This window comes from Triturus cristatus, chromosome 10 (assembly GCF_964204655.1).
Source record: "Triturus cristatus chromosome 10, aTriCri1.1, whole genome shotgun sequence".
Classification (NCBI taxonomy): domain Eukaryota; kingdom Metazoa; phylum Chordata; class Amphibia; order Caudata; family Salamandridae; genus Triturus; species Triturus cristatus.
In genome coordinates, this window is record NC_140593.1 from 1,126,392,543 (window position 1) to 1,126,409,997 (window position 17,455).

Sequence of the window (17,455 nt, forward strand, 5' to 3'; positions counted from 1 at the left end):
GACCCATAATAGACATATTGTGGTTATTCAGTGTCCCATTCATTCATTCATCCATCCATCCCATTCATTATGCAAATCCCTTCCACATACTCTTCAGCATAGATATGTTTCATTCATTAACCCCACTTAATAGACAGGCTTCATTCATCCACTCCTCGTTACAAACAGGTGTCATTCCTTCACTGCCAATAACAGACAGATTTCAGATATTAATTGCCTACAACCGGATGGTCTCTTACATTACCCCCCCAAAGTAGATGCACAGGCGTCGTTCAACGCCATAACGTACAACCCCCTCCCAAGGTGTTGCATTCAGGGTGACATAGTAATTCACTCCATCATCTTGTCTGCACCTCCGCCCGCCAAATTATGAAATGACTGCCAAGCTGGCGGCCATTTCTTAATGCATTGCCAGGAACCCCCGTCACGGCGGTTCCTGACAACATGACTGCGCCCTGCACTAAACTGTTTCTTTTCAAAAATAAAATCCCAAAGTGGGATTTTGTTTTCTGGAAAAAAAAGATGTCTCAGAAGGGAGCATTCTTTATTTTTTACTCCCCTTATGACCAGGATTTTTCTGGCAGGGATGGGCAGTAAAATATGGCTATATGTCCAACCATCCAAATTGAGCAGACAGACATCTAGTCAGTTCTCCGACAGCCATTAATCTGTCGGGCCATCGGAGCAGAGTGGCCACGGCAGAGACGTAGTAGTCTCAACCGTGATATATGGTCCGCCCGCTTTTAAATTGAGCGGACAGACCATAATGTTGGCGGCCAGCACACGCCATCTCCATTGCAATGGAGTATGTTTACTGCCAGCATTTAAAGAGCCCAGAGTACTCAATTTTCAGATCCATAATTCATCCTGTTTGGGTACAAAGGGGAGTTGTGAGCCCGCTCTGCTGATGTAGTGTGATATGTGGCTCTCCAGATTGGAGACTTTTGTTCTAGCGGCCTCAAAGATCTAAGCAAATTGAACATTTATGTACAGTCCGCAGACTCCACATACATTCCAAGGAACTTCCATTTTACTAATAGTGCACCTTAGGAGAACTAAAACTTTGTAAAAACTGAAATATTTACTTCTTAAAAGCACTAACACTGCTCCCAAACCACATCAAACTTCGACCAATATAAACTCTGCCAATCCTTCCAACCCACTCACACCTCACACACTGCTAACACCAGGTCCTATATGTGTCTTGCCCATAAGGACCTTTACCTTACATCTTTCAAGGTTCTGCATTCTTACCAGGGCTCAGTCACACCTCCACGTGATTGACGTGTGCCACTGCTGTCCTTCCTAAAACTGAAGACAGGTCTCTTTCATGCTCCCCTGATTGGCTAATGTTTATCATTCCCATCATACTACAGGCTGACATGACTGACAGGTATAGCTCCATCCATCCTTCTCACACATACATCATATTTATTCACTCCAAGATAGATTTTACTCACTCACCACTCATCCATAATAGACACAACTCACATATTGTCTCCTCTTAAGGGCATGATTAACTCATGGAATCTCGGTGGCAGCCAGGTATGATACATTCCTTCAGATGAGAGATTTCACTCATTCACTGTCCCAGCGAGAACGTCTTAATCATTCAGTCACTGATAACCAACACACTAGTCTCATTCAGTGTCTCACTCACAGTCACTCCCTCTCATAGAATGGAATAATCTATTCAGTCTCCATGCAAGATTCCCCTTATGGTAGACTTCTCTGTGCTTCATTCTTTCTAATACGGCAAACAGGTCTCATACCTTTACTTTCCACTTTCACTTTTGTGATAATGAATAAATGTATGTATGTATGTAGGTATATATTGTGGTATTTCTACAGTATGAACCTAGCTAAAGGACGGTGGAGCTCTGTGCAGGTAAAGACAAGCACCGAGCCAACCAACGATAGGAGAGGGCGCTGGGTTGTGGATGGTTGACGCGTTGTAATCTAGTGTTCTTTAAAGAGGTGGCCATCAGCTCTTTCTCAGAGTAGGGCAGCGTCGGGGTGTCCTGATGGATACGGCGAGGTTCTTCCAGATCCACTGGGTCCTGGATATATAGATGGAAAGGCCTGTTGTCTTGTCTTTTCCTTTTTCACACTTCTTAGTTTGCAGTCTGATGGTCTCCTGGCCGCGGGTGTCCCAAGAACACCACAGATGGTGAGCTTGACTATATTGTGTGCGGGGGCTAGATTCGATGGCTTTAAAATGATGCTGCTGGATTCACAGATGCTCAGGCTGATAAGGCGAGCCAGTGGAAGTCCATCAGGATGGAGGTGATGTGATCAGATGTCTTCAAACCCTGGAAAAGTATTTGCCTCACATGATGGAGAAAACTGAATCATTTTTTCATGTGACAGACACGTATATTAATTGATTTCCACCATAAAATAGGCATTTTTCAGCACTTCCCTTGATTGATAGAACTCATGTCTTATAATAGGCGGGGCTAATTGATTCACTACCTAGGATGCTCAACCATTATGCATTCACTTGCTATGGTGGGCACGTCTCATTTATGCCCTCCCCATAATAGATGTAGCTCATTACTTTGCTTTGGGACAGCCATGTATTTTTGCATCAGTCATTCCCTCTCAGATGCAGCTCATTCATTCATGCCCTCTCTTCAACAGTGAGGTATATCCTTTCCTTCTCATCATAAAGGACAGGCAGACATCTCTTGCTGATGCATCACCAGACTGGTAGATCTCACGCGAACACTTCCCGTAGGCAATGTCTCAACGACAGACATGTTTCCATTATTTTGTATCCCTAACAGGGAAGCCCACCTGTCCTCTATGTATGAGGGACATGGTCTTACCATGAATGCTCTCTTCTCCTTGTCTGTCTGGAAGCGTCCATGGCCAAATTTGGAGGTGGTGTCAATGAACTTGAGTTCGATTGGCTCCAAGGCTTGCCGTTTAGTGTGCACCAGCAGAGACTGTAGGGAAAAAGCAGAAACTCTCACATTTGGACTCAGCGGAAAGCACCGTGGTCTGAACTAGACTTGCAAGTTTGTGTTGCACCTTCTGCACCCCCTTGCTCAGTTCTGACAATCACCACAGGGCCTGCAATGCTTACCTTCCTGAGAGTAAGTACGCGTTTCTTAGATCCTACTACACAGCCCTTCACCATCAAAAAATCATTGTTGACTTGACCATAGTGAGGAAATCCACCCTTCATGAAAAGAAAAAGAGAAAGTTAGAGGGACTTCTATAGTCAATGCTATGTTCCAGTACAGCTCAATGTGCAAAATTGACCTGGTGAAAATTTAAATTACATAGGCAAAATTTGCTAAATTTCAAAAATTCGTGTAATGCAAAATGTTCTAAATTTCTCAAGACTCTGCAGTACATGAATTTGTATCATTTTCACCCACAGGTGACCAGTTTGTGCAATCAATGCCTCCTCGCCTGAGAGTTTCTGGGTGCATGTTTTCACACAAAATATGACCTCGTGTGAATAAAGTAATGTGAGATACCAGCAAATCGCATTTCATGCTGAAAGCTTATTTATACAGAATTTGTAAAATATTCACAAACTTTCCCCAAAAATATGCAATTTTGCATATCCCTTGCACAAAGCTCAGATGGCCACTGTTGATTGAGAGAGGAAGTAGTGAAGGGCATAACTGAGCACTAATTTATAAATGTCTTCAATTTTACTAAAAGAACTTGTCGTGTGGAGCTTTATGTCAGAATGTCTTCGTTAACTATATTGTCTGACATAAATGGCCTAAACATTGTTTAAAAAATATTGTACTTTTGGGTGAAGATTTTTTATTATTAACTCCAATGAGGAAATATTTTTGTAAACACATCATTATGCTAGAGGATATTCTGACTAAGAAATTCTGGTATTACACCCATGTGTGGTTTATCAAAAACCCATGGTAAAGGGAATCTGTGGTTTGCTTTCATCCTTTTTTAGGTCAAGTCTAGCGCAGCGCGCATGCGCTGCCCTAGAAGAGGCCCTCTTGGAATCACTCCAGACTTCCCAGAGACTTCTCCGTGTGGGTCGGACTCCTCCCACACATTCCAATGGCCTTTGCGTGTGGCTTTTAATAATGAAAGCATGCAAATGGCCAAAGACGGGTGCATGTCCCGCCTTTCCTCTAAACGTTCACTCCCATGGCCTTTGGGTCTCGGGAGCGGGCAGCGCCGCGCAGGCTGGCAGCTGGTCGTGGATCAGGTTACTAATGTAACATAGCGCAGTCGCTTTCACTTTCGTGGCTGCGCTTGTTATGGGAAGGGATGTCACGGTCTCCGCTCACAGCTCCTGCTTCGGGGCTCCCCCCCGGGCACTAGTTACCACATCCTGTTACACTTAACACTGTCTTCACAATCCCAGACACTGGTCTACATTCTTTGTGTGCTTCCTTGACTGCATTTTAAATGCCGTAATTTGTATTTATTGTTGTAGGCACAACAGCTACGGACCTCCCGTGCCGCCTTTCCCCAACCCTAATGGCATTATTTTTGTTTCATTTTAACTTCTAAGTGTACAGCTACAGACTTCCCCGAACACATTTACACGATTATTTTTTCTAGCTATTGTTGCAGGCATCACAGCTACGTAACTCCGTCATTGTATCTTTGTGGGAATTTTTTTACACACCTCAGGCTCTAAGCGCTCTGTAGCACAATCTTTTTGTGCTTTACCTACTATAATACATTTTCTTTACTGTTTCTGATTTGTTTTTATGGCACTAGGGGTCTTAATGCACCTTCTTATACTTCAGTGTTTCCCCAAATGTTATGCATTTCAGTGTGGAGCTATGGACTTCCCAAACTGTCTCGGTGACTTTTTATTATTCCCGGGATGTAATTGCACTGTAATACACGCACACCATATAACATTGTTTAATTATGTTACAGTGCGTACTGGCTCATTAATGTTGTCACTGAAGACCCAAATGTAACTTTCTTTTTTAAAGAAACAGTGGTCTCCGATACCGTATTTACAGGATCCTAATTTCTATTCAGTGTTGTAGGCACTAAGGGTATGGAATATATCCCGACTGAAAATCCCCCACCATAATGGAATTAATATTTTGTTTGCATTCTACGGACCAATCAGTGCCACATAACTACACGCCACATAATTACACTCTACTCAATGCAACATAAATACACTCCACATAATACCACTGAGTGCCACATAATTATATGCTACATAATTACACTGCACTCAATGCAACATGCACTCCACATAATACCAATCAGTGCCACAAATTACACACCACATAATTACACTCTACTCAATGCAACATAAATACATTCCACATAATACCACTCAGTGCCACATAATTACAGGCCACTTAATTACACTCTCCTCAATGCAACATAAATACACTCCACATAATACCACTCAGTGCCACATAATTATATGCTACATAATTACACTGCAATCAATGCAACATGCACTCCACATAATACCAATCAGTGCCACATAATTACACGCCACATAATTTCACTCTACTCAATGCAACATAAATACATTCCACATAATACCACTCACTGCCACATAATTACATGCCACATAATTACACTCTACTCAATGCAACATAAATACACTCCACATAATACCACTCAGTGCCACATGATTATATGCTACACAATTACACAGCACTCAACGCAAAATGCACTCCACATAATACCAATCAGTGCCACATAATTACACACCACATAATTGCACTCTAATAAATGCAACATATAAGCACTCCACATAATGCCATTCAGTGCCACATCATTATATGCCACATAATTACACTACACTCAAAGCAACACACACTCCACATAATACCAATCAGTGCCACATAATTACACACCACATAATTACTCTACTCAATGCAACATAAAAACACTCCACATAATACCACTCAGTGCCACATAATTAAATGCCACATAATTACACTGCACTCAATGCAACATGCATTCCACATACTACCAATCAGTGCCACATAATTACATGCCACATAATTACACTCTAATAAATGCAACATAAATACATTCCACATAATACCACTCAGCGCCACATAATTACACACCACATAGTTACACTCTACTCAATGCAGCATAAATACACTCCACATTATACAACTCAGTGCCACTTAATCATATGCCACATAATTACACTGCACTCAATGCAAAATGCACTCCACATAATACCAATCAGTGCCACATAATCACATGCCACATAATTACACTCTACTAAATGCAACATAAATACATTCCACATAACACCACTTAGTGCCACATAATTATATGCCACATAATTACACTGCACTCAATGCCAAATGCACTCCACATAATACCAATCAGTGCGACATAATCACATGCCACATAATTACACTCTATTAAATGCAACATAAATACACTCCACATAATACCACTCAGTACCACATAATTACTCACCATGTATTTACACTCTACTCAAAGCAACATAAATACACTCCACATAATACCACTCAGTACCATATAATCACACATCACAATTACACTCTATTCAATGCAACATAAATACACTCCTCATAATATCACTCAGTGCCACATAATTACACGTCACATAATTACACTCTACTCAATGCAACATAAAAACACTCCACATAATATCAATGTGCCACATAATTACACGCCACATAATTATACTCAACTCAATTCAACATAAATACACACCACATAATACCACTCAGTGTGACATAGTTACACACCACATAATTACACTCTATTAAATGCAACATCAATACACCCCACATACCACTCAGTACCACATAATTACAAGCCATATAATTACACTACTCAATGCAGCATAAATACACTCCACATAATACCAATCAGTGCCACACAATTACACGCCACATAATTACACTCTACTCAATGCAATATAAATACACTCCACATAATACCACTCAGTGCCACATAATTACATGCCACATAAATACACTCTAATCAATGCAACATACACTCCATATAATACCACTCAGTGCCATATAATTACATGCCACATAATTACACTCTACTAAATGCAACACACATACACTCCACATAATACCGCTCAGTGCCACATAATTATATGCTATATAATTACACTGCACTCAATGCAACATGCACTCCACATAATACCAATCAGTGCCACATAATTACACACCACATAATTACACTCTACTCAATGCAACATAAATACATTCCACAGAATACCACTCAGTGCCACATAATTACAGGCCACTTAATTACACTCTACTCAATGCAACATAAATACACTCCACATAATACCACTCAGTGCCACATAAGTATATGCTACATAATTACACTGCACTCAATGCAACATGCACTCCACATAATACCAATCAGTGCCACATAATTACACACCACATAATTACACTCTACTAAATGCAACTTAAATACATTCCACATAATACCACTCATTGCCACATAATTACACACCACATAATTACACTCTACTCAATGCAACATAAATATACTCCACATAATACCACTCAGTGCCACATAATTAAATGCTACACAATTACACAGCACTCAATGCAACATGCACTCCACATAAAACCAATCAGTGCCACTTAATTACACACCACATAATTACACTCTAATCATTGCAACATATAAACACTCCGCATAATACCATTCAGAGCCACATAATTTTATGCCACATAATTACACTGCACTCAATGCAACACACACTCCACATAATACCAATCAGTGCCACATAATTACACACCACATAATTACACTCTACTCAATGCAATATAAAAACACTCCACATAATACCACTCAGTGACACATAATTACAAACCACATGATTACACTCTACTCAATGCAACATAAATACACTCCACATAATACCACTCAGTGCCACATAATTACACTCTACTCAATGAAACATGAGTACACTCAACATAGTACCACTCATTAATTACACTCTACTCAATGCAACATAAATACACCCCACATACCACTCAGTACCACATAATAACAAGCCACACAATAACACTCTACTCAATGCAATATAAATACACTCCACATAATACCACTCAGTGCTACATAATTACATGCCACATAAATACACTCTACTCAATGCAACATAAATACACTCCATATAATACCACTCAGTGCCACATAATTACACTCTACTGAATGCAACATAAATACACTCCACATAATACCCCTCAGTACCACATAATTACACACCATGTAATTACACTCTACTCAATGCAACATAAATACACTCCACATAATACCACTCAGTACTAAATAATTACACGTCACATAATTACACTCTATTCAATGCAACAGAAATACACTCCACATAATAACACTGTGCCACATAATTACACACCACATAATTACACTCTACTCAATACCACTCAATGCCACATAATTACACACCACATAATTACACTCTACTCAATGGAACATAAATACACTCCATATAATACCATTCAGTGCCACATATTTACATGCCACATATTCACACTCTACTCAAATGGAACATAAATACACTCAACATAATACCACTGTGCCACATAATTACACGCCACACAATTACACTCTACTCAATGCAACATCAATACACTCCACATAATACCACTCAGTGCCACATAATTACACACCATATAATTGCACTCTATTCAATGCAACATAAATACACTCCACTTAAATGCACTCTATGCCACATACCACCAATCAACATAAATGTACTCCACACCATGACACAATTTCACTAACCATAATTTCACTCAACACCACAGTGTCAGGCCACACAATTTAACTCTACGCATTTCCAATACACACCACATAATTACACACCAAACAACATATTTCAACTCCACAATCCACTACGTACCACCAATCCACACCATATAGTGGCACCACCTGAGCACCAAACATCACTCATCACCACCATTTTGCATCAGCGCACCACTTAAGCATCACCTAAACATCACCTAAGCATCATGTCAGTCTTCCCTCTGAATCTGGCATCTGTTGATTCTTCCCTAGTGTCCATCCGCTGCTCATGTTCTAATTAAATTACTGCTTTACAACCTCCACTTCCCCGTTATTTATGTCCCGCTCCCCCATAACAAAAAAAATTATAACAAACAAGCTTGACAACAGGCAGGAAGAAGTTGCCAGCTGTGCAAGTACAAAAGAACTATAAGACATTTTTTATGTTAAAACTTTTTTAATCAGGTTGTTTAGTTGTATATAATGTCGTCTTGGTTTGTATAAAGGTAACAAAAATGCGTAACCCTTTTTATTAGAACTTTTCAACATGATGAACAGCAGCCACAATGCTCTACAACATAGCCAAAAGTTCTGGCTGAATACATAAGGTCCCAAAGGTGAGACCTTTTGGCTATGCCAATGCTTGTTTCCAATTGTAGCAGATCTGACCCTGGATTTGGTGATATGGTCTCGGAAAAAAGTTATAGAATGGATATAGGAAATGTTGAGTGAATGTACCTGTAGTTCATTTACTGATTTAAAAAAAAACCAGTTTCTGGCATAGCCTAGAGGGGCAACCTGCCAACAACTTCGTACACCCACATGAACTTGCCCGTTCACTGTAACCTGTAAGAAGAGGGTTAATTCTCTGGAAGAAAGGGGAGCAAATACTTAGCATTAGAAATGTGACATGAGAAACGAAGCAGCCCTAAATGAGGGCCCAATGTAGAGTTTGGAGGATAGGGTACTCCATCGCAAACTCAACAGAGTACCCTCCCCACCAAACTCTCGGTCTATAAACTTCATTTAGAAGCGGTGGACCTTAAGCATTCAATGACGGGGCAGCATCTTTTGCCCAACTCATATTTTCAAACTTCTTAACACATAGGGCTTTGCACAGGGGTCGAACTTATCTGGCCCAGTTGTGATTAGTTTAGTTTTAGTATTTGTATATATAAAAAGTTCAGTGAATCCTGAGTTCCTATATCTAATGCACAACCATCCATTAAATTGCATCAGAGAAAAAAACGATAAGTAGACTTAGACACTAACAGACTAAATCTAACCGTGTCAGACCAAGACATGGACCGAGCACACTCACATTGTGTCATGCAGCCATCTTTCACACCTCCATTGTACAGAGCCTCAAACCAGAGTACATTCTCTGCACAATAAACAACACTCAACCCATGTCCTGGATTTTATGTACAGGTGCAGATCCTCAAACTATAATGCTGAAAAATGGATCTTGAACAAAACATTGGTAGCAATATGTGCCCTAGGTTAAAAATGACATGGAACCTTGGGTTGTCATTAATAGCATGGACATTCCGAGGAATGCTCTGATACTGTTGTGTGCTGGGAGGCTGCATCACCATATAGTGTGAACATTCTGTAGTTTCCAAATCAATACCGTCCATGGTCAATGTATTCTGTTTTCCTATTTTGCTATTTTGTGTTCCACAGATGCCCCTTTGGGGTTTGTTTCTCCTCATAGATAAATTGGTGATGCTGAACATGCAAGACAGGAGCTTAGCAAGGTGTTGTGAAGCTAGCTAGATATTTGGGTGGTTCTTGGCCTAAGTAAATCACTTGAAATAGTGTGAGTTTATACAAGTAGAGTCTAGTAAAATATATGTCTGAATAGGCCCTGTGTGGGGCGTGCTTTGTTCAGAACTAGTTGATATGCTTCTTGCAGGGAGGTATTATAGAAGGATCTCACATTGAAACTTCCTGTCAATGACACTTGAACCATCATTAGTTTGCCCTTCAGTCTTCTGCTCTACCAGTGACAGTGGAGCAATGGGCCCATCCTGAGAGGAAGCCCTTCAACCATGTACAGCAGCTCAGGGTCTAGCTATGGACTCTCCATAACAATAACGTCTAAGGGGCAAATTAAGATGTCGTGCGGAATCTTTCCGCCCAACTCCGTCCCGGAATTGGAACCGGCCGACTTGCGGTCGATGGTTATGCCCGACCAATTACGATGTGACTGAACAGTGCTCGGTCAGAGTCCCTTTGACTCGTATGGGAGCCCTTGTTCCGCCCAACAGCACTGGCTCCTATAGGGAAATGGGATGTGTGTGGAATAGTCTGCACCCTGTCGCAGGCACCACATTGTGCCTGCCAAACAGTGCAGGGGTTCACAGGGGGGTCCCTTCTGTACTCCCTCGGCCCCCAACCAGAGGCCGCAGGATGAAGGGGGCCTGCCAGGGTCCCCGAAAGTCAGTTTCCGACAGTCTTTTTGTGTCGGACAGGCCGACTCGGAAAGGCTGTTGGAAACCGACATCGTAATCGTTCGGTTGAGAAACGCTGTCTGTAGAGCTGTACGATGTGGGTCCAACCGACAAAAATTCTTCGAGAGCCGGTCGGAACCAATTCGGAAAGACCATGCGTGTCACAATCTGACTGCGAACATCATAATCGGTCAGGCGGATTGAAAACTGACCGAGTCGGTCGGAAGCGTTCCGACACGGTCAAGGAGATTCCAGCTTTTGGGAGGAGGCTTTCCGCCCGACATTGTAATCAGCTCCTTAGTGTTTGGTTGTGTGGTGGACTTACGAAAAAGTCTAATCTTATGGGTGGAGCATTTTTCCTTCAAAAATATCAACAATATAACTAGGGTTTGATGCACCCAAAGTGGTGCCATGTGGTGTGGGGGAGAAATAGTTTGAAAAAGGGGTGGTCTTGTGACTACAGCTTGAGCTGGGCTTCAACTGGAAATGTGCATGGCCCTCGGTTGTAGTTCAGTGGGGCTTTGTGATAAAGGTGGCTCTCTCTACATTTCAATCCCACAATATCATGTATAGACGAATCCTCTCATATAAATAACTTTAAAAGTTTGTAAAACAATTACTCAGCACATTAACAGCTAACCTTATATGCCTTATTAGGAGACCTATTCCTGTGGTTGGAATTAAACAATGCAAATGGCGATGCTTTCTTCCTGGTACCTGTCCTATACTTTGTAACAGGGATATTCCCTCTTTTGATCCAACATTTCCTCACTGTCACCTTTTTTTACTATGAGTAGATGTGCTGAAAAGGCACAATTTTGAAGTTGTCAACCTGAGTATAGTGCCACAGGATCATACATGATTTTGACATATTAAAAACAGAAACAGAACTTGGTCTGTAGTTTCACTTTCAAAACAAGCAATGATTCGTGGGTTTCAGACCCGAAAGGAAGCATCATTAAAGGTCTGTGAGTGAGATAGTGTTTAATTTAAGAGCAAACTGACTTACTTCCATAAAACTAATAGAGCAAAGCAGATTTGAGAAACATTTTTTATTCTCAATATTTGTACATGCTTTGTGGAGACTGGGAATCTTTTTGGTAATTTTGTGACATTAATACATAACTTTTTACTTTACTTCAGGGAGGTTTGAGCTTAAGTAATAGGGGGCAGATTTACAAGGAACTAATGCATCCGCATAGATGCGTCAGTTTCCTTACGCTAGTGCCAAATGTCCTTGCGCCTCCATGGATGCGCTATATTTACGATACAGTGCTTCATGGCGCAAGGATTAACAGATGCCTCAGAAATACTGACACATCTGTTGGCACAAAAGTGATGCATTGCTGGAGTTGCTCATGAAAGTGACGCAACTCCATCAATGTACCACAACAGATAGGTGAGTCCCATACAAAAAGCCACGTGTCATTCAATAGCCTGGTCTGAGCAGGCGTAGGGATTTTGACGCAGTGAAGGCGTAGAGTGACGCAGTGAAATGTTGTAAATTTCACAGCGTCAGTTCTACATGGCTTTTTGCACGGGAACGCCAAGCCTGCATACATTATACCTGGCGCACGTATAATGTGAAAAGGGCTTTACTATGTGCCGCATCTCCCTAGATGCGTCACGTTGTAAATTGGCCGCAATGTTTGCACTGCCGTTGCGTAAAAAAAAGGGATGCAATGGTGGCGCAAGGAGGCCTAAGGGGCTTGTAAATCTGCCTCTAGGTGCTTTAGGGAGATTTGGAATGACGATTAGGATCAAGGGTGTTGCTCGCCAAAAATTGTGACGAAGGCTGTCTTACTTACGATTCACACACTTCTGATACGATAGGTGGATAACCATGTACACAGCGAGCTCCAGCTATTCAGGAGAGGCTGGAGTAATGCACCGTAGCCGGTAAGGTACCAGAATATTGTAGCCTAATTAATGTCTGACAAAAATGTAGGGTCTTAAATAATATATATAAAAATAGTGCACCTTTAGAGTTAATAATAGTAAACCTAGATCCATTGGAGCAAAATTTTTGTAAATTATATTTAGCCTTCAAAATGTGTGTCAGACAATATTTGGTTAGTGATATTGTGACATACAAGCCTTGTACTCTGTCCTAAAGAGCTTTGTGTACAAGTTGTCAACAGTCATCATAAGTGCTGTGCATCCAAAATAGTAATTGATACTAAATGGTTCTGCATCAGTGAAGTAGGGCCATATATTGCTGGAAATGTGTGGCAGGAGTTAGGTGGGAGGCGCTCACGGGGCAGGGGAGGGACAGGTTTTAGTGAGGGTCCCCACATCCTGTCCTTGTCTCTTACCAGGGGTGTGATGGACTTGTCTGTAATGTCAAAGCTGGTGGCTGCGTTGTTTTTGACTATCTTCCCATCCTGGACATGGATTCCATGGCCAATACGATAAATCTGTAGGGACAGAAAACAGACTGTCACTAAAATCTAAGCACATAAAAAGATTAAACTATGTGAGTGCTGGCCTAGGGACATATTAGGCAGGGTCTGGATCTCAAGAACTGTGTTCAAGGACCACAAGCATGCAGCCATTTCCCACCTTTTCCGGTTTTCTCTTGTCCTCTTTTATTCCCTTCCCTTCTCTCTCTCCTTCAAATTCCATGTTTACTTTTTTCCCTAATTCTTTCTGCTAAGAACTTCTGACCCACACTACTCCCTGGTCTCAGATCTGTTTCAACCTTCCAAAAATGACTGTTTCAAGACTTGCCCACTGCCCCTTGGCCACTTCACTTCCCTGCTTAAAGATTTTAGTTTTCAATTCCATAATACAATTTTTTTCCTTTGCCCATTGTATCTTGCAAAGTCACAAGTCACAGTGATATGGAATGGTAACCATGTTTTAGGGCAGTGCATGTTCTCTTGTGACCAGTGCCGGACTGGAAACCCAGTCCAGAGCTGGCAAAAATGTTCAACTCAGCCCCAGAAGGTCGTGAGTGGAATGGAATATGGGGCTATCATGGTTGGGTCACAGCAGTCCCTCCAGCTCTGAAAGCAGCCTCCAATCCTGCAGCCTGCTGAGAAAATACCAGAGTGGCAGGATGGCCACCTGCCTTTGCTTGTGACTTTGGCCACAGTAGCCCTCTGTAGTCAATTTGGTCATGCATAGGCAATGGCAACTTGTTTGAAATTAGGCAACTTGTTTTTAAGCCCTTTCTAAAACACGTTGGTTGGCACTTGGAATCCTCCTGGAGATCTCTAGTGCTTTCCACTTCTTCCAAAACGTAACACATGTCTGCTCGCCAGGTGGTACTTATGACAAATACATTTGAGGGTACTTGGATGCTTGTGTTTTGCAAAACTGCCAACTGTGGGACATGTGCACTGTAGATATCTCCAGATCATGTAATTATTTCGCCATGGACGTCTCTCGGTTAAAAGGTACTGTCACGTTGGTATAGTAGGCCTGGATAAGAAACACCATTTTATATGCTCACATTCTTAGATTGCCTTCTCTTCCTGAACACGATGACATTTGACACACATTAATATGCATGCACATAGAGGATACTATTCTTCATACTCAGTTTTGCTTATATTACCACTTCGAAGGCACTCTATCAAAGCACCTTGAACATTCTGTACATGGGCTAAGTACATCACGCAATATGTTATTTGTTTTGACTGCTCAGCAACAGAGCTATCACAATAGAAAAAACAATATCAGCCTGTCTGGAGCTTCAGCATGGTAATATGGAGGATTTTATTATATATAAGACATCAAGCCTTTGTTTAGACAGAGGAACATTTCACTGGTACTGAGAAATCGAGCCATGCTGGAATACCAGCTCCGCTGATTCTCATTTACCTCATGCGAGGGATGCTGTCCAACTCTACAACAAGACATGCAGCTTGATTACAGTAACCCACAGGCAATGGGGAGTTCGAGCACCCTACAGGGATTTGGAAGATTCACACACCCTAGACCTGATGGGATAGGATGTGCTAGGAAGGAGTACGAATTATTACAGTACTTGTATACAAACATATATTCTCTGTAATCAGCTAAATGTTTGAACTGTTTATCTTTTCACCATTCTCGTAATGTTAATGACATTATTTTATTTCCTTCTATTGATTATTGCAGCGCAAGTATTTTACTTAAGAATCACAATGCTTCAATAAATATTGAAACGCTGCACTGTGTATTTTCTGTGTATCTCTTTGGGTATGGATTAGAAACTAAGCAAAAGGGTTCTAGATCTATTACCATGATTTCCTTGGGAAGTCAGGTTTGCCATTTTCTAAGGTTGCTCATCCATTTGTTGCCCTGTAAGGCTAGGGGTACAGATGGTGCACTGTGAACTAGCAGGACTTCGGCCACCATATCGGTACGGTGTGCATGAACTCACTCTCGCACAGTTCTGATGGTTATGTTTTCCAACTAATGCACAGTTTTACTTGGGAAAGTATAATTCGTACGACAGCACCCGTGTATGCCAGAGTGGCATGTGTGTTTTTCACATTTGTTGACTCAGTGGTCCTTGTACTCTGCACAATTGCTCTCTCAGTGGACTATGTGCTATCCATGTCTGCTGATGCAATGACCTTCCTGCACAAGTCTGCAGATCGGGTGACATCTGTGCTTTAGAGACCAGTGTTCAGAGGCATCATTTGGCTCAGTGAATGTGTATGCATCTGCTAACCAATTACTTTTCTATTATACACATATTTGGCTTGGTGTCCTTTGTGTTGTACACCTATGCTGCTAAGTAATATCTATGCTTTTTTATTTGATGACTAATTGGCATGTCTGCTCCACATATTGAGGGATGCAGTGGCCATGCTGCTATGCACATCTTTTGACTCAATGACAACTCTCTGTAGATAATTGCTTCCTCAATGAACATTGAATAGTACACATCTGCTGACTCAGTGACTCATGGATAATTGTCATCAGCTGACCCAGTGACGTTTGGACTCTAAACATGTGCTAAGTTACTGGCTCATGGACTACAGAGATCGTCTCACTCATTTACATACAGCTGCTGACTCGGTGTACCTGAGATTTCAATCTTCAATTTAAATTTCAGCTGCCTCACTGGGCCATGGACTCTCAACTATTGCTGACTGAGCAGTTCTCTAAGCATATTATGACTAACCCTGGGCGTACAACTACGCTACGCTCGCGAAGTTTGCGTAGTTTGTGCTACTTCACGTTACGCGAATTGAACGTAGCACAGTGCAAAATCGCGTAGCATAGCGTAGTTGGCATTTTTTGCTCGCTCGTGGTCCTCAACGTCAAGTTGGCGACAGCGAACGAGCAAAATGACATCCCGACGAGACTTCTTCCTCTTTCGCGATCAACAATATCAAATTGCTGATCGCGAGCGTGGAAAATAAACCTCCCGGCGAGATTCTCAACGCGGGGAGGTCAGGTTTCTCATTGCGAGTGGTCGCGTATGCTCGCCCCCGCTCGCAATGAGAAACTACCAGTCCGCGTTGAGAAAGCTGCCGCTCGAGTAAAAATCTACTTGAGTCGCAGAAAACGACCGCTTGCACTGTGCAAGATGCCGTTTGCAATGACTGCACAGTGCGGACAAGCATCCGGCACTGTGCAATCATCGCGAACAGCGTACTACGCAGTTCGCGTAGTGCTACACGTATCTCACGTAGTGCGAAGTGCACTTCGCATAGTTACGCGTAGCGCTACTATGCGAACTACGCCCAAGGTTAATTATGAGACAACTAGATCTTGAAATGTATCTATATTGTTGCTCAGTGCTTTTTTGGTCTATACATCGTTTGACTTAGTGGTCCTTAGACTCTAGACATCTGCTGATTCAGAGGCTCTTGGACTCTACGTGTCTGCTGATTTGGTGACTCTTGTACAATACATAACTGCTCACTAGGTTTCCTTCCTACTCTAGGCATCTGCTGACCCATATACTTGTACTGTCTCTGCCTACATAGGCCTATGTGTGGTCTACATCTGCTGGAAAAGCGTTTTGTGCTGTACCTTCTTGTTCAGTTCAGTACGATGGTGATAGCCCTTCTGACCAGCACGGGCCATGGTATAGGATACTCGGGCAGGATGCCAAGCTCCAATGCAGGCAACTTTCCGTAGGCCTTTATGCGTCTTCCTGGGGAGTTTCTTGGTGTGCCAGCGTGAGGTGACACCTACGAGAGAAGAAAACATGAGCTGGACTGAGGCAACACACCTATTCCCCATCGAAATTGGTGAACCATCCACAGTTCTATATGTGCTAATTGGAAACATGGTTT

At 41.9% G+C, this 17,455-nt stretch overlaps 1 protein-coding gene across 1 annotated transcript in view; it reads right to left on the minus strand.

The window, feature by feature from the left end:
• The window catches only part of RPL3L (ribosomal protein L3 like), a 106,261-nt gene that overhangs the window by 11,105 nt on the left and 77,701 nt on the right, over positions 1–17,455 (minus strand). Inside the window, exons 6-9 of the mRNA XM_085629373.1 lie at positions 17,190–17,350; positions 13,526–13,627; positions 3,092–3,187; positions 2,832–2,951 (exon numbers count right to left, since the gene is read on the minus strand). Coding sequence (XP_085485499.1) covers positions 2,832–2,951; positions 3,092–3,187; positions 13,526–13,627; positions 17,190–17,350 — 479 coding nt within the window. The remainder of the gene's footprint in view (positions 1–2,831; positions 2,952–3,091; positions 3,188–13,525; positions 13,628–17,189; positions 17,351–17,455) is intronic.